At 33.3% G+C, this 20,439-nt stretch overlaps 2 protein-coding genes across 2 annotated transcripts in view; one reads left to right on the top strand and one right to left on the bottom strand.

Moving 5' to 3' along the window:
- Window positions 1-11,419, bottom strand: part of LOC132722647 (uncharacterized) — a 21,005-nt gene extending 9,586 nt beyond the window's left edge. Inside the window, exons 1-10 of the mRNA XM_060707168.1 lie at window positions 11,258-11,419; window positions 10,355-10,493; window positions 9,894-10,017; window positions 7,682-7,760; window positions 7,136-7,247; window positions 5,215-5,338; window positions 4,156-4,232; window positions 2,642-2,790; window positions 1,236-1,359; window positions 151-237 (exon numbers count right to left, since the gene is read on the bottom strand). Coding sequence (XP_060563151.1) covers window positions 151-237; window positions 1,236-1,359; window positions 2,642-2,790; window positions 4,156-4,232; window positions 5,215-5,338; window positions 7,136-7,247; window positions 7,682-7,760; window positions 9,894-10,017; window positions 10,355-10,493; window positions 11,258-11,365 — 1,123 coding nt within the window. The 5' untranslated portion in view covers window positions 11,366-11,419. The remainder of the gene's footprint in view (window positions 1-150; window positions 238-1,235; window positions 1,360-2,641; window positions 2,791-4,155; window positions 4,233-5,214; window positions 5,339-7,135; window positions 7,248-7,681; window positions 7,761-9,893; window positions 10,018-10,354; window positions 10,494-11,257) is intronic.
- LOC132722650 (histidine protein methyltransferase 1 homolog) lies at window positions 11,402-20,439 on the top strand. Its single transcript, XM_060707172.1, has 9 exons — window positions 11,402-11,545; window positions 14,437-14,537; window positions 15,242-15,407; window positions 15,829-15,917; window positions 16,631-16,705; window positions 17,991-18,124; window positions 18,775-18,873; window positions 19,267-19,382; window positions 19,975-20,439. The coding sequence occupies exons 1-9, from the start codon at window positions 11,506-11,508 to the stop codon at window positions 20,010-20,012; spliced, it is 858 nt and encodes a 285-aa protein (XP_060563155.1). The 5' UTR covers window positions 11,402-11,505; the 3' UTR covers window positions 20,013-20,439.

Genomic DNA, 20,439 nt, shown 5'->3' with positions numbered 1-20,439 from the left:
TACTTTAATCAAGTCCAATAATGGATTCCAACATTTTGCATTTTTTGTTTTAGAACTCCCTATTAAACAAACAGAACTAAAGTTAAATCTTGGAATGTCTATTATACAAGTTTGTTAGGGTGAAAGTCGAAATAAGAAAAGTTTATATACTGTTTTCATTTACTGATACTGTTATTTTCTGTAACATGGCATCCTGACTCATCATTAATACAGTATTATCATCTATCTCACACATTCCTGGAAATATACAAAACAAAACTTTATTACATTTTACTTATTGAAGACGAGTCAGGTAAGGTGTGTGGCAATGTTGGGGGTTAGATATTTTAATCATTCTGTCACTAATCAACCCTTACCCAGCTGGTGGAAACTGATTCTACTGAAGTGACTAGTGCAGACCATGATCACCAGAACATTCCCGCCCGTTTGATTATGGTTGGATGGATGTTAGTAGTTTACCCTCCTGTCAGATAGCAAGATGTATTCAATTCACCGCAGCACAGTAAAGCCACCACAGCATCTGCACTGTTTGCTATTCAGTATTGCTGTCAGTATATATTATGAATGTTTCACTAAAAAGGGTTGACAAAAATACATTTCAGATGCTTAGCATGGAAAGGGTTTATATACATGGTGTAGCATTTCAGTTTCACTGTTGGAAGAATATGATAAAATATTCATAATTTCCAGCATGGGAAATCTCATGTAATTTTAGCTTGATACCTTCCTAACATACAATAAGATTTAAACTTACAGCTGTAAGTGAGAGGTGATTCCAAGTGTAAGAATTACTCGGCCACATACTATAAAATTACTATCCACTTTTTGGAAATTTTACAAAATTTTTTTTTTTAAAACTTGACATTTAAACTGATATATACAGTACAGAGATAAAATAGGACTGCATTTACATTTGTCACCAGTATAGTCAGACCAGCCTACAGCATATCGGTGTGACCAGCCTCTATACTGGTGGTAGTTCAATTTTTTATATTTTAATTCTGAAATACCTTCAACTTTAAATGAACTGTTCAAAAACCAAAAACATGGAAAATCTGTTACCAAAATTTAGCCGATTATCGGTTAATACAGCACGTCATTTTCATGATAAATCTACATGCACTTTAGATAAGACAATAATATAAAAAAATATTTTTACAGACAATCGTTACTTAATTTGGCACAATTCTATTGCATTAAATAAGACAATGTTTTTATAAAATGAGTGCATGTACCTGAGGCAGATAATGTATTGTGTAGGAATATATGTGTTTGTGAGATGACATTATAATTATTGATATCCAGCTCAAATGCTAACAAACAATGTTCCTTGTTTACCAGTACCATATAAACTCCAGTCTGAAATATAACAAGCTAATAATAGTACTAGCAGACAAAGTGCTAATTCGTGTACACATTTCATTATAAATAAATACTAGTTAATACTATATTCATAAATAAATACTATTTAATACTATCTTTAGGTAAAAAAAACATTATCAAAATCTATTAAAACCTGAGATTCTAAGTGAATTTGTAGAATTTGAATAAGATTAACAAGAATACATAAAAATGTTTGAGAAACAGCATTCCATATTACTGGTCAAATTAATTTAACTGGTCCTTTAAAAAAAAAAAAAAAAAAAAAAAAAAAAAAAAAAAAAAAACCAAAAACAAACAACTGCCAGTTTTTAATTACTCTATGTATTCATATAATGTTTACCTATAATGTGAAGAGTTTAAAATGTAACATATCTTTTGAGTGTGAAGTCAAAATATGTTTATTCAACATATAAAAAGAGACTGTGTAGAAACTATCATTATCATTATTTTCAAATCATAATATATATTTTAAAGTTTTTACTTTGGAATGTTTACCATGGCTTTAATAAGATACTGTATTATCACTACAATAAAAGAATCCTATCTACAGCCCACTCCAGGAAAAACAAAAATCAATTCCAAGAATTAAAGAATTTATTTGCATTCTTGCTCCATGAAAGAAATCCCAGTATCTAATCTAGGATTTGAAAAAAAGGGGGGAATTTTCTCGAAAAGTGAGAATTTATTACATTTTCCTTCTTTCTTGATGCAAAAATTTCCCCCAGTCTCTGAAAAATAAGGGGGAATTCTCAAAAATATGAGTGAATACCCAATCCCCCTCCTAGAATAGACACTGTTATCCATGAAAGAATGACAAACTATGACTTTGGATAGACTCAGATGAGAAACACAGAAGTGATTTCTACATGTAATATATTCTAATCTTTGGTGGCATGAAATATCTAAATAGAGAATATTGAATGAGTGTGCGTTCAATACTAGATCTATTGAATAAGTTGAATAAAACTATACTATGCAGGCCTCTGGCAAGCTTTATATTATTATATTCAGCACGTCCAATAAATTTAGTAATGAACCTACATGAATGTATCATATACACAAAATAGAATTTTTACAGTATAAATAACTTATTTTCATTGACGAGCATTTTTATACTATGTTTGTATAACTTAAATGATGCCACATTAAAATACATTGTATGTGCACAACTGTGCAATAACGTTTTCAGAGTCACAAAAGCGGCACAGGGTATATGATAAACAATCAATTTTCATTAATGAATTTATTATACATGTACCTTTACTTTATGTAGCACACATAATGCTGACACCTTCATGAGGTCAGATTCACCATAAACACATGACCATGTTGGCTCTTTTGTTATATCTTCAGGACTTAACTTCAAAATATGTATCTGACCATCTAAATAACTTATTAATACAGCATCTGAAAATATAAAATGTTCAGAAATTTTGCAGAATTCAAAATCTTTATCATATAAAAGTAATACAATTGATTTGTCATACAGTCGACTCCACTTATAACGAACTCGCTTATAACGAATTATCGTTAATAGCGAACTAAATCTGACATCCCCGGCCGATTCCTTCTTTATTTTATATTAAATCACATCGCTTAATACGTACTCGCTTATAGCGAATTTTCGGCTATAACGAACCATTTTTCAAGCCCCAAATGACGGAAAACATGTAAATTTCCTCGGTTATAACAAACTGTTATAATTGAAATATCAGGATGCGCTCGAATAGGATCAGTACATGAATAACGCTATCCGATAATTAAACAATCGAATGACTGCACAGGTTAGTTATGGCTTCAGGCAATAAAGATTTTGATAAAATGTTCTCACAACATAATTTCCTACTTGTTACGGAAAATTTGTATTTCACACCCTCAGTTGATTGCTGTTAATACCCGATAATTGCCAAGTAATCGAATTTTTGTGTTTGCAATATTAACCAAACGATAATAAACAAATAGCAAAAGGAAACAAATGGTAATAACTTCATAGACAATTAATACATGAATAATATATTGCTCAATAAAATGCCCCGCATTAAATAACTGCTGCAGTAAAATACCAGTTACACCAGTAACCAGTGAAAAGTGTGGCTTTTTCACGGCAAATTTCCCCATCCAAACAAGTTAGGAAGTTGTTGCTACTTCGCTTTTAACGAACTTCGGATATAACGAACGATATTTTTATGTCCCATTGAGTTCGTTATAACCGGAGTCGACTGTAGTTTAATGATAAATGAAAAATTTGTTACAATATTTCGGTCATTATAGGTTATACCAAGAAAAAGAAATTTAACATAAAAACTTTAAAAACTGGAATACCCCCCTCAACTATCTTTCATAGTGTATAATGGACTTGTAATGGAGGAATACAATTTTTTATATTCTCATAAAGGAAACAAAAGTTCACACTCACTCAAAACACACTGTCTCACTCCATCCATTCATACATTATTTTCAAATCTATGTTTGTTTGAATAAGTTTTTACATCACACCAACACATTATAGGTCATATGGCAATGTTCCAGCTTTATTGAAGAAGAAAGACCTCAGGTGCACTTCTGTGCATTATTTCAAGCACAAACAGGCCCCTAAGTAGAACCATCGACATTCTGTAAAGTAGCTGGACAGCTTCCACACATGATAGAATCAAAAGTCCCTGTTAGGATTAGAACCCACAGCGGTGAGGAACAAATGGATTGAAGTCAACAACCTTAATCACTCCACCACATATGCCTCAAAAAAGAATGAAACTGTTGAGTTCTACAAACCTGATTGTGGACACCAAGTAAGACCAGAGATCTGACAGTCATATGGTTTAACTGTATATAGTACTGAACAGTCTGACCTATTAGATAAAAAAAAAAATCTTAAAAAATATAATCAATTCCTTAGAATACTAAATATATGTAGATTTTCTGTGCTTTGACTTTTGATCTCATTATTTTCATATCTTTTTTAAGGTGTTTTCTATATCAAAAAGCTTACATTAAACAGCCAATAGTATCGAGCATGTTACACTGAAAAGATGTCATAATTTGACACTGATATCATTCACTGGAACCATAAATGCCTAAAAAATCGTAAACAATCATTCAACATACCAACTAAGTACATAATAACTACGCTTGTTATATGGATAAAACTGGAATGAGCATTCACGACAAGCAAATTTCATAGGAGTTAACCCTTTACCTCATATATACGCAAAACAACGCACTTTCGACCCCACCCCCTCTCTTTTAGGCCTCAAATAGTGAAAAAATGTCCTATTTGGACCCCAAACACATGTTTTCATTTGAGAAATGTCGCTAAATTAAGTGAGCACTTTTACCGCGCAGCCCCCTTCCAAAAGATACATCAGGGGGTTGCCAGAAGGGGAATGTGCCCCCTTCTGTTTGGGGGGGTGCCAGAAGGGGTGCCGCAGTCCCCCTCATCGCCAAGAAAATTTTGGACTTGTGAGAGGCTAAAAATGACCCCAGGTCGATCATAAGTTAAAATGTAACCAAAGCTGAAAAGCCTTTGAATCTATCTCAATCAATTAAGGAGTTGCAGCACTTTGGAATCAATTTTGATGGAAAAAATCAAGGCAAAATAGTGATTTTTGGCAAGTTTGAGATGTCCCCTCGTTGCCATGGTAAAACAGGTGATGACATCAAACCTGTCATTATTAACGGGCAAAATAGCTTGTTTTTAATCACCAAATATAAATACATCATTTCTTTTTATTACAACAATATTCAATATATCTCTATTGAAAGGCTAGAGTTTATAAATTACATGTGAATTATCAATCTTGTTTCCAAATCATAGGAATCAGTATAGCTTACTTGTTTGGAGTGGGTATATTTATTCTCCACAGTGTTAAATGACCTGATTTCATCCCTGTAGCCAGCAATATATACTTCTGACCAGATTCTGTATCTGTATATACTTTGGTACCCCATTTCATAACTGAAGAAAATGTATACATGCATAATCACTAGTCAACATGTTATAAATGCTTGCAAAATTCACCTCACTTGTGTTTTTATTATTCAAATAAGTATTTATTTGGCCAGCAATACACCAAAAACAATGACAACAACAAAGATATAAAAAAAACCCAAACCAGCCATCTTTTCAATAAATGAAGACTACATTTGAATATGTTACTCAAGCTTACCATTGAAACATCTTTATTTTCATTTATTTTTGTAGTTTCTTTTGCATGTTGTCTTTCCTATTCAGAAGCTCTGGCGACATATTTTTTGTTCACATGTACATACAAATGAAGGTTAAAATTCACTTTCTCAAACAAATGTTTTGGAATTGTATGGGTATACCTGTATACCCCTAAAAACAAAAACACCCAAAAACCAAACAAGGACACTAACAAGAGCTGTCGGTAGGACAGCAACGCTCGACTATTCTAAGTGCTTGATAGTAAAAAAATGCTTGATACAGTTACCTCCTCCTGTTTACAGGTTGGGGTAATGATGGTGAACAAGTGTGCAAAGTTTCAAAGCCATATGTCAATGGACTTTGAAAATATTTTAACTATTACAAAAACTTTAACGTAAATTCTAAGTCGAAAAAGGGGCATAATTCTGTCAAAATGCTTGATAGAGTTACCTCCTCCTGTGTACAGGTTGGGATCAGGATGGTGAACAAGTGTGCAAAGTTTCAAAGCCATATGTCAATGGACTTGGAAAATATTTGAACTATTACAAAAACTTTAACGTAAATTCTAAGTCGAAAAAGGGGCATAATTCTGTCAAAATGCTTGATAGAGTTACCTCCTCCTGTCTACAGGTTGGGGTCATGATGGTGAACAAGTGTGCAAAGTTTCAAAGCCATATGTCAATGGACTTTGAAAATATTTGAACTATTACAAAAACTTTAACGGAAATTCTAAGTCGAAAAAGGGGCATAATTCTGTCAAAATGCTTGATAGAGTTACCTCCTCCTGTCTACAGGTTGGGGTCATGATGGTGAACAAGTGTGCAAAGTTTCAAAGCCATATGTCAATGGACTTTGAAAATATTTGAACTATTACAAAAACTTTAACGTAAATTCTAAGTCGAAAAAGGGGCATAATTCTGTCAAAATGCTTGATAGAGTTACCTCCTCCTGTCTACAGGTTGGGGTCATGATGGTGAACAAGTGTGCAAAGTTTCAAAGCCATATGTCAATGGACTTTGAAAATATTTTAACTATTACAAAAACTTTAACGTAAATTCTAAGTCGAAAAAGGGGCATAATTCTGTCAAAATGCTTGATAGAGTTACCTCCTCCTGTCTACAGATTGGGGTCATGATGGTGAACAAGTGTGCAAAGTTTCAAAGCCATATGTCAATGGACTTGGAAAATATTTGAACTATTACAAAAACTTTAACATAAGTGGTTACGCCGACGCCGACGCTCGGGTGACTGCAATAGCTCTACTTATTCTTATCGAATAGTCGAGCTAAAAAGTGTTGTTGTCAAAGCTATCTGTTAACAGGGTGGCTGGATATATGTATTGTAACTGTACCATAGTCAATGTCAGGATCTGATCGACAAATGTACATGTATAAGCAGTTGAGGTAGCTCAGTCAGTAGGAGTAGAGAGTGGCAGGTTTGACTTGATCAGGCTGAACATTTTACATAGAAATTTAATAAATAATTTCAATGTGCACAGCAGTATGTCATAATTTAGAACTATTCACAAATAAAATGTACTGTTAATTACTAAAATAAGGCTCTTAAAGATCTTCACAAAAAGGTTACCAGTGACAGCCTGACTTAAACACCACAGCCTGTGATTGTTGTAATCTGTGACTGACTTCAGGTCAAGCTTCGGTTGTGTTTCTTCACATCTTAACACACTCAGGTCCACAAGCTACATTTGAAATAATCCAGAGTTTTACAGCATATTAATAACAGTTCATGTCAATGTCATATGAAGATCAGGACATTATCATGTCAACTATAATAATAAATGCTTTTCAATATTTATAATACAACACATTCATAACGTTGATTTTCAGTGGATGACTCCTGTTATTTCTATAATTTATGACTGTTGCAAATTTATTAATCATGGAAATCAATGGAGCAGTATCAAAATTGAACATAGTTTTATAGTGGTGTATGAAAGTTTGTTTGCTCTATCACTCTTTCCTATTGCTTACAACTGTTTATACTAGACCATATAACCTCATAATTTTTTTCCATACATGTAGTATGAAATGGAAAATGAGCCATATACAGCATACAATGTTATGATATATGAAATACCTTAATTAATAAGGAGAGGATAGAATAAAATATTACCTGTAACCATTCATTAAGATACGGGTCATGTGAATATAAACATAGTCTATAATCTTGTGATAATGTAGCTAATATACTCCTGCAAGAATAAAACAACATGAGCTGTCACTGTAAATTACAAGCTGATTTTAATTTCAAAAATGATCTAATCTAAGTTATAAAGTTTCTAAAGCATATAATAATAACTATTATGATGAATGCTTGTTGCATGTTCCTTTTGCAAAGACAAAAAACATGGCTTAACTTAAGGATTGATAGGAAATCAATCTTTAGCCTCAGTGGGTAACCATTACCTAACTGACCAGCAATAAAATGCATCGGAACAAGACCTTCATGCAAAAAAGAAAGAAAGAAAGAAAGAAAGAAAGAAGGAAGGAAAGAAAGAAAGAAGGAATGGAAGGAAGAAATGGAAGGAAGGAAGGAATGGAAGGAAACTAGAACTGCCACTATCATGTCGTGAATACCCCCGCATACCACTTTGTCAGAATCAACAGTGGCCATTTAGAGCTCAAGGACAACCTCCCTGCCAAATCTGAGGTTACTAAGCCAGTGCATTGCTAAGTTATGTATTCTACATGCTTCAAATGTGAAAATGTCAAAATCAATACATTGCGGACAGGACATTCTTTAGCAATTGAGAAGAAAAGCTTTTGTCAAGGTCCCTGTGACCTTGACCTTTGACCCAGTGACCTCAAAATCAATAGGGGTCACCTTATAGTCATGATCAACATCCATGCCAAATATGAAGACTGTAGGTCAAAGGAATCTGAAGTTATAGGGCGGACAAGCTTTTTGAAGTCAAGGCCCCTGTAACCTTGACCTTTGACCTGGTGACCTCAAAGTCAATTGGGGTCATCTATTTATCATGACTAGCCTCCATGCAAAATATGAAGACTGTGGGTCAAAGGAATCTTAAGTTATTGGGCGGACAAATTTTTTGAAGTCAAGGCCCCTGTGACCTTGACCTTTGACCTGGTGACCTCAAAATCGATAGGGGTCATCTACTAATCATGACTAACCTCCATGCCAACAGTGATTTTTTTCCTGCATTTTACAGCCGAATAAAGGCTGTTTCCCCTAGCCCTAAATAGGTATATTTTCCCCTAAAAATGCTATTATTTTTCCCCTAAAATGCCCTTTGCACATTTTTCACTAGAGCCATGACTTAACAGCAGCTGATTTATATCAGCTTAAGACAGAACTAGTGAACTACAGATAGCCCCAGCATGTATCATGGATGTTAAATTGAATTGAAAATGAATATTCTAAAACATATGTGAGTAAACCATTCTCAGTTGTTAGAATTTGATGTTCCCCTTTTCTGATTTATCGCGCTATATTTTCCCCTTCAGAAAGCCACAGGTTGTTTTGAAAATTGAAAAAAAAATCACTGGCCAAATATGAAGACTGTGGGTCAAAGGAATCTTAAGTTATTGGGCGGACAAGCTTTTTGAAGTCAAGGCCCCTGTGACCTTGACCTTTGACCTGGTGACCTCAAAATCAATAGGGGTCATCTACTAATCATGACTAACCTCCATGCCAAATATAAGGACTATGGGTCAAAGGAATCTTAAGTTATTGGGCGGACAAGCTTTTTGAAGTCAAGGCCCCTGTGACCTTGACCTGGTGACCTCAAAATCAATAGGGGTCATCTACTTATCATGACTAACCTCCATGCCAAATATGACGACTGTAGGTCAAAGGAATCTTAAGTTATTGGGCGGACAAGCTTTTTGAAGTCAAGGCCCCTGTGACCTTGACCTTTGACCTAGTGACCTCAAAATAAAAAGTGGTCATCTTCTAATCATGACTAACCTCCATGCCAAATATGAAGACTGTAGGTCAAAGGAATCTTAAGTTATTGGGAGGACAAGCTTTTTGAAGTCAAGGCCCCTGTGACCTTGACCTTTGACCTAGTGACCTCAAAATCAATAGGGGTCATCTACTAATCATGACTAACCTCCATGCCAAATATGAAGACTAAGGGTCAAAGGAATCTTAAGTTATTGGGCGGACAAGAAAAAACCGACGGACGGACGGCCGGACGGACGGACAGACAAGCTGATTCCAGTATACCCCCCTTACAACTTTGTTGTGCGGGGGTATAATAAAGAATGGAAAGGATGGACTATAAACTATATACCCTAACAAAATACTTTGTTTTATATAAATTACTCCCAAATGTACAAATAAACATTGTACAATATTTTACCTCCCAACTGCATCAGCTCCTTCAGGTGACCAATCTGCAAAGGCAAATCCAGTTCTAGCAACTGTATCAAACTGATATCTCCAAGGATTCATCACCCTATCAACTGAAAGTGTCTTTAATTCCTCTGAAATTAAAGCAATAATTGAACATATGAGATGTGAGACACAAGTGATTGATAATTTCTCAATTTGTAACTAATATTTTGTCACACAAGTGCAGTAACTGGTTAACTCTTTATACAATTTAATAGGACTTAACTGGTTAATGCACTAAGGTGAAAATTTAAGTTTGAAAGCACATGTTATTCTCATTTCTTTCTTGAAAACATTTGATTATACATTTCACAGCTCTTTTGAGTCGGTAATAAATCATAAAATACCACCCACACCAAAAAATAAGAAAAAATAAACAAACAAACAATACAATCAGGAAAGAAAGCATAAATCACATTATAGTATTACCTCTTGACAAATTCTTGAAGAGAAATTTAAGTTGGACGTTTGTCATCTGTGGTATATCTAGTATATCAGCATTGACAGGAAAACTTGACTGTTGGCATCTTATTTTAATATCAAGGTTGTTTACTCCACAATTTATATACTGGAAAGTAATTGAGATGAGATTAAATGAATACACAGTATCAGTATGTCAATATTTTGAAATGATCTTTTGTTGGGGTAAGTAAAGGAAAAGCATGATAAATCTCAGTAGAGCTGTTGCATATAAATTACTATTCTTTTGGCAAAGGTCTCATCCAAAGAGAAATTTTCAGTTTTCTGACACCAGCAATCAGCAATTTTACTAACAATTTTAAAATAAAAGTGAATAAAGTTTTTTTCATAGGCTTTGCCTACTTTCGTATTAGATTGTGGTGTTGGTAGTTTACCCTCGGGATCACGACAGTAACTTGAGTAAGACACAAAGAAATTTACCAGTGAACAATTAAGCCAGTCCCCATACTGTAATTGATCCCGTGCAGGCTGTCAAGGAAAATTTCCTGCAAAACTTATTGCCTTAACTTTCACAAGGAAATGATACACTGCCAATGACTGAAAGAATTCATGATTGGAATTCTTCATGATCAGATGATTAATCATGATAAAGTGACCTGCTATGTCCTGGACTTGAGCCTAAGTGGCATGATTCACTGTCAAATATTTTAACTATTGAGTGGGTATGATATAATATGGGCCCGTTTTATGCCTGCTAGTCATAATCAGAATTGATTGTTAAGCAGTATGATGTAAAAATTTAATAAGGAAACAAAATAGTGGTGTTCATCCTATCTTGATACGAGCAAAACGCGTAATTATCATGTTTAGAATCCAAAATCGATGTAAAACTCATGCTTAAAGAAGTGTTACCATAATTTTCATAGCCGTATCTGTACAAAAGCTGATTCTATGGTCTGGCGACCAAGTAATCGCATGATTGCTTGATATTTTGTTTGGAAATTCATAAACGGCAGCCATGTTTCTTACTCTTTAATCGCTATTTGTTAACTGAAATTTGATTGGATCATGTGGCAGCGGCTTTCCAAGATAACAAATGAAATTATTCCTAACTAAATAACCGATGTAAACCGGAACCACGTGTGTTTGTTTACCACAAAATGTCATTTACCTTCAATTTTCCAGATCCTGAAAATAGTGGTAAAATATATTTTTTATCGTATACGTCCATTAATTATGGATAAGGAATTATGTTATAAATTGGACAAATTTAAGGAGTTTGGGTTTGAAATAACCTTTGAATGAAAAAAATATGCCAAACTCAGCAATTTTGTTGATTTGCCCAATTGTTGACTTGTACATGTAGCTTGTAGGATAATAGGATGACATAAAATGATTTGAATATGTAAACCCTCTCTGTTGAATAATAATAATATAAGCTGGCCCAGTGTCATATGATGAACCGGTGTTTAAGAAACTTAAATATTTCCCACCAAGTCTCTGGATACATGTAGATCTACCTGGAGCGGAGACTCGCATCATGTTACTTTTTACTGTCACTACAGCTGGAAAACCATGTACACATTGACATGTTGAAGCAGGGACATACAATAGGTTAAAACTGGGATACTAGCTGATACTTTTCAGTAAACCAGGCTAAAACAAAACTTGTTACCTGCTAGTTGAAAAGTCAAAGTTCCCACTATTCCCAAGAGATAGGACCAGTGTTGTAAATAATTGATTCCCAGCAAACACAAGACGTCATTCTGACGTCAGATTTAAGTCAGGTTCCGACGTCGGATGACGGTCGGAAAAACGGTTGGATTTGAAAGTTTTTTTGACGTAATAATCTGACGTCAGGTAGACGTCAGAATCTAACCATGATCTAACCTTTTTCTGACCAAAATCTGACCATTTTCTAACCATTTTTTCGACCTCAATCTGACCATTTTCCGACCTAAATCTGACCATTTTCATACCTAAATCTAACCAGTTTCTAACCGTTTTCCGACCTCAATCTGACCATTTTCCGACCTAAATCTTAACCCTTTTCTGCCCTAAATCTGACCATTTTCTGACCTTAATCTGATCATTCCCCTAATCCTTCTTGTTTTACCACATTATAAATATTTTCTGGCTATTCCTGCTTTGATCGAATTTAATGTAACTCATTCTATTAAGTAACTTTCACTCCAATGAAATGTATAACAAAAAAATAAAATCAAAAATATGTTTTTATATTTTTCATTTATTTAAAATAAAAGTTCCAAGGCTAAATACTTTTCATAAATTAAACAAAAAACATAAAATAAAACAAAAAGTATTACAAAAACAAATATTTTTTTTATAATTTTAAGAAAAGTTAAAAGATTCGGATAATAATGTTTCAAGCAATTAATGACAGATTTTCAGTATTTTAACTATATTTCTACAGCATTACTAAAACATTTCGTTAGTGCCATTTTGCATATTTTGACCTCCTTTTGATAATTGTCACTAAGGTATACAGTAAATTACTTCCTTTTTGTTACATCACAAAGTTATACTTTTAAATATCCATGAGAATTAGCACGAATTTGGAGGTGTGATGCTTTTAGATATGACCTTCTCTCACCACCCCTCGTCTGTCCGGAGAATACGTTAATGTCCAATAGCGTTTGTGATGTCATTTTCACTGAAAAAAAAGAAATTTATGAAAAAATGGACAAATAACAAGCTAAAATGTTTTTCATGGTTATCTGCCCTTTAGAAATTTTGAAAGTTATCTTAACTTAATGAACAATTTTGCTAGATTTTTATAAGAGAGCTTTAACAAAAATTGAAACTAAACATGAATACTGAAAATTTAAAAGGCCGCTTTAAAACTCCAGTTTAGTATGGATTATAAGTATGTAACAGAATTTACAAAAATCTTACTTTGCCATGTGTCTTTTTGCATAATCACGTGTTTCTGTCCATCCGACCTTTTAGAGCATGTCCAACACTTGAGCTACCTGAAAAGAAAATTATATTCTAAATTATGTATATTCTACGTTTGAAACACAAGTCTTAAATTTTTCATAGTTTCAAATTAATGTTTCAAATGCATTCTCAATTCTCAGATTTTAACTGACAAAAACATCACAGGTAAAGAAAAATATGAAAACTAAGCATTCTCTTTGGTAGTACTGAATTTGGTAGTACTGAAAGGCACATTATAAACTCTCCACAAGCAGAGTTAAGACATGTCAAATTTGAAAAGATTTATTATCACACATTATCGCGAAATTGTGTGACATTTTGCTTCAACTGTTCAAATAATGGTAATTTATTTTAAGAATGCTTGCAATCATGCAATTATTTATCAAATATAAAGTAGAAATAAATTTAAATAAATTAAACTGACCTCTCTGTTCAAGAAAATCTAAAATATTCACTGTATCAATGCATCCCGATTCCTGACCGACAGCCAAAACGTAACGCCTACGAATTTGAATTTCCATCCACGTGGCTGTAGATTCGAATTATAGGTTAATTATGTTTTCTTTCCCTTTTCTGTCACTATGATTAAATGTTAAAGCACTATTAAAAACTCGTGATTTTGATACATATAATGTACCACTAATGATAATATTATATCGTTAAATGATTAGAACTCGTAAACAGATCTGTGGCTAAAAATAGATTTCATAACAATAACACATGTAACTTGCCTATATATAGCGCCACCTATATGTTTTATTAGGATGCAGCGCCGCGATCTTGGTCTGTATAGATATATACTCACTTCATTTGTAAGCCAAATAACATTTGAAAAATGTTTAAATGATTACAACAGTGAATAACGATTTTTTGTTTGTTAAATTTTTACCTACCGTCAGGACGCCGACCAGAACCTGACGTTAGTACGACGCCAAAAAGAAACGTCTAATAGACATCGGTTTTTTAACGTCAGATTTACGTCGTATTTTGGTCGCCGACGTCGTGACCAAAATCTAACGTTAATCCGACGTTGTTTTAACGTCATGTGTTTGCTGGGTTGCAATATATGAATTCATTTTTCCATACATTATATGTGATGTTAGTTTATACAAATTTGATGATGATTTTAGAGAATGCAGTTCAAGAAGAAAAACAGGAAAAGGAAGATGAAGGTGATGAAATCGATCATGTTGAACAATTTAGAGAAATATTTACTTCAGAAGCAGTTCAGGTAATGCTGCATACATGTACAATTCAATCAACTTCTTTTTAGTTATCAATTCTAATCATCTTTATAATTACCGTAAAATTCCATATAAACGCCCCTCCCCTAATAAAGGCCCCCCAGGCCTTTTGATAGGGAAAACAATCTACTCTGCAGTGCTGAACTCATAATTAAAGCCATAATTTTATTCATGAAATCATTCAGAATCCATAGTATTTTATAGTAAACACAAATATGTATAATATGAACTTTAAAACCTTAACATTTTTTAATTTCATTACCAACACTTGCTAACACTAAATGTATTTACAGTGATTTTTTTATTTAGGAAAAACTGTGTGGTAATAAAAGCCCCCCTTTTGGAAAATGTTTAGCCCCCGGGGGCGTTTATTAGGAATTTTACGGTAAGTCATATATTAAGTAATACATGTATTTATTTGAAGATGTAAAAATGGCTTTAATTGAAGCCATGATGTTTATGACCCCAAAAATGATCAACATTGTTGGACTAATTTTATTTGTAAATTGAGATATTAAGGTACAGTATTATTTACATGTATATGATACTTTCAAATTTATTCTTAATTACATAAAACATTTTAGTTTAAGTCACTGGAAAATTGCTAGTTACTGAAACCAAAAGCTTGTAAAGTTGATTTCAATGCTAATTCCTTTGAGTGTTTAATTGAGGTAATAATTTATTGTTTCAGGCAACAGACCTACCCACATTTTCGTATGAAATGTCAGATTGTGTTTGTATAAAGTGTGTAGACAGTCAGGCTGTAGAAACTAGGCTATGTGATGAACAAAGATTTACATGTGGTGTCACAGCAGCAGCCAATCAACATTCAGATCTTATACCTAATGTTTATGAAGGTATGTTGGTTTGCTACACCTACGATCTTAGATATCTTAAATGGACTTGTCCTTCTTTCAAATTCTTGCAAAACCTTTTAATTTCACACCACCAGTTTGTAACATTTTGACAGAACAAATCATTATTAATGTCTAATTAATTATTATATTAAATAAAGAATGTGCCTTAGTTAAAGACACTATTTTAGCTAAAATAAACTTCCTCTTGACATGCCTGTAAGAACAAGAAACTATATTTGTTCAATCTGACTAAAATGCAAATCCTCTTCTACATGTAAACATAAGAAGTCAGATTGATAATTTTTCAACTTTTAATTGGTTTCCTTCCACTAGGTTTTGCTTTACACCTTAAGCTTTTATAAAAAATTCTTTCAACTCATGTAAGAGCTTGTAAATATAATCATATAATTAACTTTTCTAGGTGGTTTGAAGGTTTGGGAATGTGCTTTAGACCTGGCAGAATATTTATGCAAAAGTACTGTTCATTTTAAGAACAAAAATGTTTTGGAGGTAAGAATTCCTAGTTTACCCTTGAATTACAAATGGGTATGAAAAAATCGAATTGACTCATAGCTTCATTTATAAACCATTAATGATCCCACTCATGGTGCCAAAAATCACAAAGTGAGAAAAATGTGCACCTGATTGTGACTCAAACCCAAGACCATCAGAATAGTATTATATAGTTGTACTGAGTGACTGAACTATACCCAACTACATACAAACATGTATTTTCTCCCCATTATGTGAACAGCTCTATAAAGCTACATGCTTCCAGATGAGCCAAAATATATCAAGATATCAAACTTATGAAATATGTACTAAGTTTTGAAGAAAAGTGAAAAATTAAGAAATTCAAGTGATAATGTTTTGTTCAATTAATGACTGCTTTCACCATATTTCTATTGCGTTACTAACACAGTAAGGGCTATTTTTGACCTGTTTTTGGTGATTCATGTAGATTGAACATACTATTTGTGATGTGTAAATTACTTTCTTTATTTCCTTCACAATATTTTACTGTTGAATAGATTTTCAAAATTTTTCTTCTTGCTGCTTTAAAATAACTGTTGTGTTTTCTACAACACAAATATGACAGACTCACTGTAAGAGCATAAGGCTGATACAAATATGTTTTATGTTTGTATATACTATGAAACCGATTTATGTTTATATGGTAGAGAAAATTAAGAATGGTTATTTTTTACAATTTTTTGTTTCAGCTTGGTTGCGGTGCAGGAATTCCTGCTATTTTAGCGCTGTTAAATGGTGCCTCAAGTGTTCATTTTCAAGATTACGTAAGTTTTTGTAGCATTATTACATGTATGTCATTTCTTTCATTTTCCTACATATTTACCTATGATAAATTTAATAGATTTTTGTATACATATTAATAGTATTTTATTTCTTAGTTAACAAATATTTCCCCAATTTATGCCTGGGACCTTTTCCCAAAATAGCTACAAAAGGTCCTGTACATGTAAATCTATGCAGGTACCAACTTTTGACAGAAACATTCAATGCATAAAGAGACATCTGGTGTCTTCCTCTACCAGTTAAGGGTTTAAATTTGTAATATGATCTAACACAATAATTTTCAACAGAATAAGAGACATTTATGACCAGCAGGCCAGTTAGTAATATCAGGAATAATTATGGTAGGAAATTCTTTAAGAAGCATTCTTTTCTGTTAGAATTGTTGGGTATTATGCATAGACCTATATCTAAAATCTGTAATAAAGTCTCTGGTTTAAAGTCACTTGGGAAGATTTTTAGCTCACTTGTCACAAAGTGACAGGGTGAGCTTTTGTGATCACTTTTCGTCCGGCGTCCATCATCCATCCGTCGTCCGTCCGTAAACTTTTACTTTAAATGACATCTCCTCATAAACCACTAAGCCAATTTCATCCAAACTTCACAGGAATGTTCCTTTGGTGGTCACCTTTATAAATTGTTCAAAGAATTTAATTCCATGCAGAACTCTGGTTGCCATGGCAACCGAAAAGAAAAAACTTTAAATATCTTCTTTTAAAAAACCCTAAGAGCTAGAGCTTAGATATTTGGCATGAAACATCTTCTAGTAGGTGTCTACCAAGTTTGTTCAAATAAAAGCCCTGGGGATCAAAATTGGCCGCGCCCCAGGGGGTCATTGATTTTTCCTATATGCATATATATGTGACCCCATAACGGTTTATAACTATATGTGTACAGTAAAAACTTAAAAAATCTTCTTTTAAAAAGCCCAATGAGCTAGAGCTTAGATGTTTAGCATGAAACATCTTCTTATGGGTGTCTACCAAGTTTGTTCAAATAAAAGCCCTTGGGTTAAAATTGGCCCTGCGGGGGAGGGGCCTATATACAGGTGTCAGCGACCTTAGGGCCATCATGGCCCTCTTGTTTTTCAATTTTGTTGAAGGTGATATGTCTAAAATATGTTTTAATGTAATAAGTATATGCAGAACCACTTATCCTGATATTGATTCAATTTGCTTATATTCTAGAAATGATAGCAAAACAAAAACAACATACTTAAACAAAGATGAAATAATTTATACAGTCAAACATGTATTTGGTGTATTTCAGAATTATGAAGTTATTGAAAGCTATACCATACCAAATGTGATGTTAAATGTGCCAGAGAAGAATACATGTACCTGTAGATATTTCTCAGGAGACTGGGATAGCTTTAGGAATCATATGTCCAACCAAAATATACAGTAATCATTGGATAATTTATTCATAAGATAAGAATATGCGCAAGAGTAATGTGTTTAAGCTGTAGCCTGCTGGAACCAGAGATTAGCCATTATTTTTACCACTAGGTTCTATACTGTTGGCATATATTTCCAAAATTGAAAATTGGACATTTTGAAAATTGGCAGGTGGACAAATTTACTTTGTTTTACAAATTTGTTTTTCATGAAGATTTTAACACATTTATCTTGGTAAATACATAAATTCTGAAACAGCAATGAGAAAATATGACCATTAGACACAATGTCTCTGATCAATTATAGCTGAGAAATTGCGCCTTGCCTGTGGATCCAAGCATGTGGTCCCTAGGTTACAATTCTGATTCTTGCCCGTGGATCGAACCAGCGGTTCCTAGGTTACAACTCTGATGTTTTCCCTTTTGCTCTAAGCAGGTGGGCTCCGCAGGTTGAGAGTAAATGCTTTATAAATTAGTTACATGTAGTTAGGTATTGAAAGCTTTGAGTGGGTTTGAATCTCATGAGTCCATTTTCCAGAATTAACAAGTATGATATATTTAGTAAATATGGACAAGTCTATTTAATATATTAAGCATGGTTTGGCCTTTAATTAACTAGGACACAACAAATACATGTAAATGTACATTATTTTACAGGTATGATGTCATCTTATCGGCTGAAACAATTTATAAACCTGAAAACTACAAGAAACTTACAGCCATATTTGAACACTTCCTGTCTCAAGATGGTGAAATGTATCCTTTTATAATCAAAATTAAATTTCTAGTCTTCAACTCATGCCAAATCAAACTCTATTGTGCTGTAGCTGTTATAGAACTACATTTATACCATTAATGTGTAGTTTATATAGAATTTTAGTTCCATTGTGTGATAGACACTCCTTTGAATCTGTTCATTGTACCAACCAGTACTTAGCAATGAGTGTAAAATTACTTGCTCTAGGAAACAACAACTTGCCCTTGACTGAGACCTACATGGCTGGCATTCCCGAGACAACTAGTGTGCTAACTACTAGGTCATGACACGACCAATATTTGCTGCCAAGGTTTAGTTTTATGATCTTGATAGCCCTCAAACTAAAAATAGATGGGTCTGAGTTTGTATTTGATATTCTTAACATTTGTCAGATATGTAGCTGCCAAGTCCAATTATTTTGGTGTAGGAGGAGGAACGAGGGATTTTGAAAGTTTTGTCCTGAAAGCTGGAAAATTTAACGTGGAAACATGTCATACAGTTGAAACAGGTGTGTCATTTTTAACTTTCCTGCAAAATTTGTTAAAATTATAACAGTGAAAAATGTAGCAGAACAATACTTTTTTATTTTGTAGATTTATTGTTAAAGTCAGAAATGGCATTTTTGTCCAAAATTTTGGCAGGGCCTGCCTCAGAAATCACTTGCATGCATAAGGAAAAAGTAAGGGAAACTTTTTTTTAAAATTGCTTGTTATTTGTAAATTTCAACTTGAATTTTTTGTTAAAAGTTGTATTTTTTCTACTTGTTATAAGTTTCACTGTTGTAAGTTTTACTGAAGTTTTGATATTCAAATAATATTTATATGGTAATTTTTCAATGTACCTTATGAATACGTATAAGTATTTGTGTGACAAAGGGGCTAAAGATTGGCACTTATCATCACTATGTGGGAAATACCTGAAAACCCAGCCTCCTGCTTTTTTAGCTTAAACTGTTTCTGTTTTGAAATAAATTCTATGAAAGAGTTTGCCTGTATGTCTTATATCAAAACTGTAGCGAATGTCTTTATGTGATTTGTTATGGATACAATATAAATAATTAGTTATATACATGTACATGTTTATACATTATTTGTTTTCAGGTGTTCCAAGAGAGATCATGAAATTGACAAGGCGGTGAAATTCATACTGTTAAAGGGAGACTACTGCTGATAAATAACCATTTATACTACATGTAGTTACCTCCCATTAAGCTACAAAAGTGCAATATTTAAAACGGGCAACACTAAGCTTTTAACACATGGTTGAACAAAGGATCAAAGTAATTTAGTGTGTGAATCTGCTTTGAATACAGATAAGGGAGACTCAGTGTTTATAATGTGACTGACTTACGTTCCTGTTAATTTCACTAAGTAAATGCCATACAACAATTAAGCATTTTATTGGAATAGCCTTAGTGAACAAATCTAGGACTTTCCATTATCTAGTTATTCCTTTGAAGGACCTGAGGGACATAGATAGATAAATCTAATAATCCTTGTACTGGTAGGATGACTATGTATGAATTTATTTAGAAATAAATCAGATTGGAAGTATACAAGCAGTGT

Source organism: Ruditapes philippinarum, unplaced genomic scaffold (genome assembly GCF_026571515.1).
Source record: "Ruditapes philippinarum isolate M1 unplaced genomic scaffold, ASM2657151v2 ctg4012_1_1_1_1, whole genome shotgun sequence".
In the NCBI taxonomy this organism is placed as follows: domain Eukaryota; kingdom Metazoa; phylum Mollusca; class Bivalvia; order Venerida; family Veneridae; genus Ruditapes; species Ruditapes philippinarum.
Note: the sequence above shows the minus strand (reverse complement) of the source record. Positions and strands in the feature narration are given on the sequence as shown.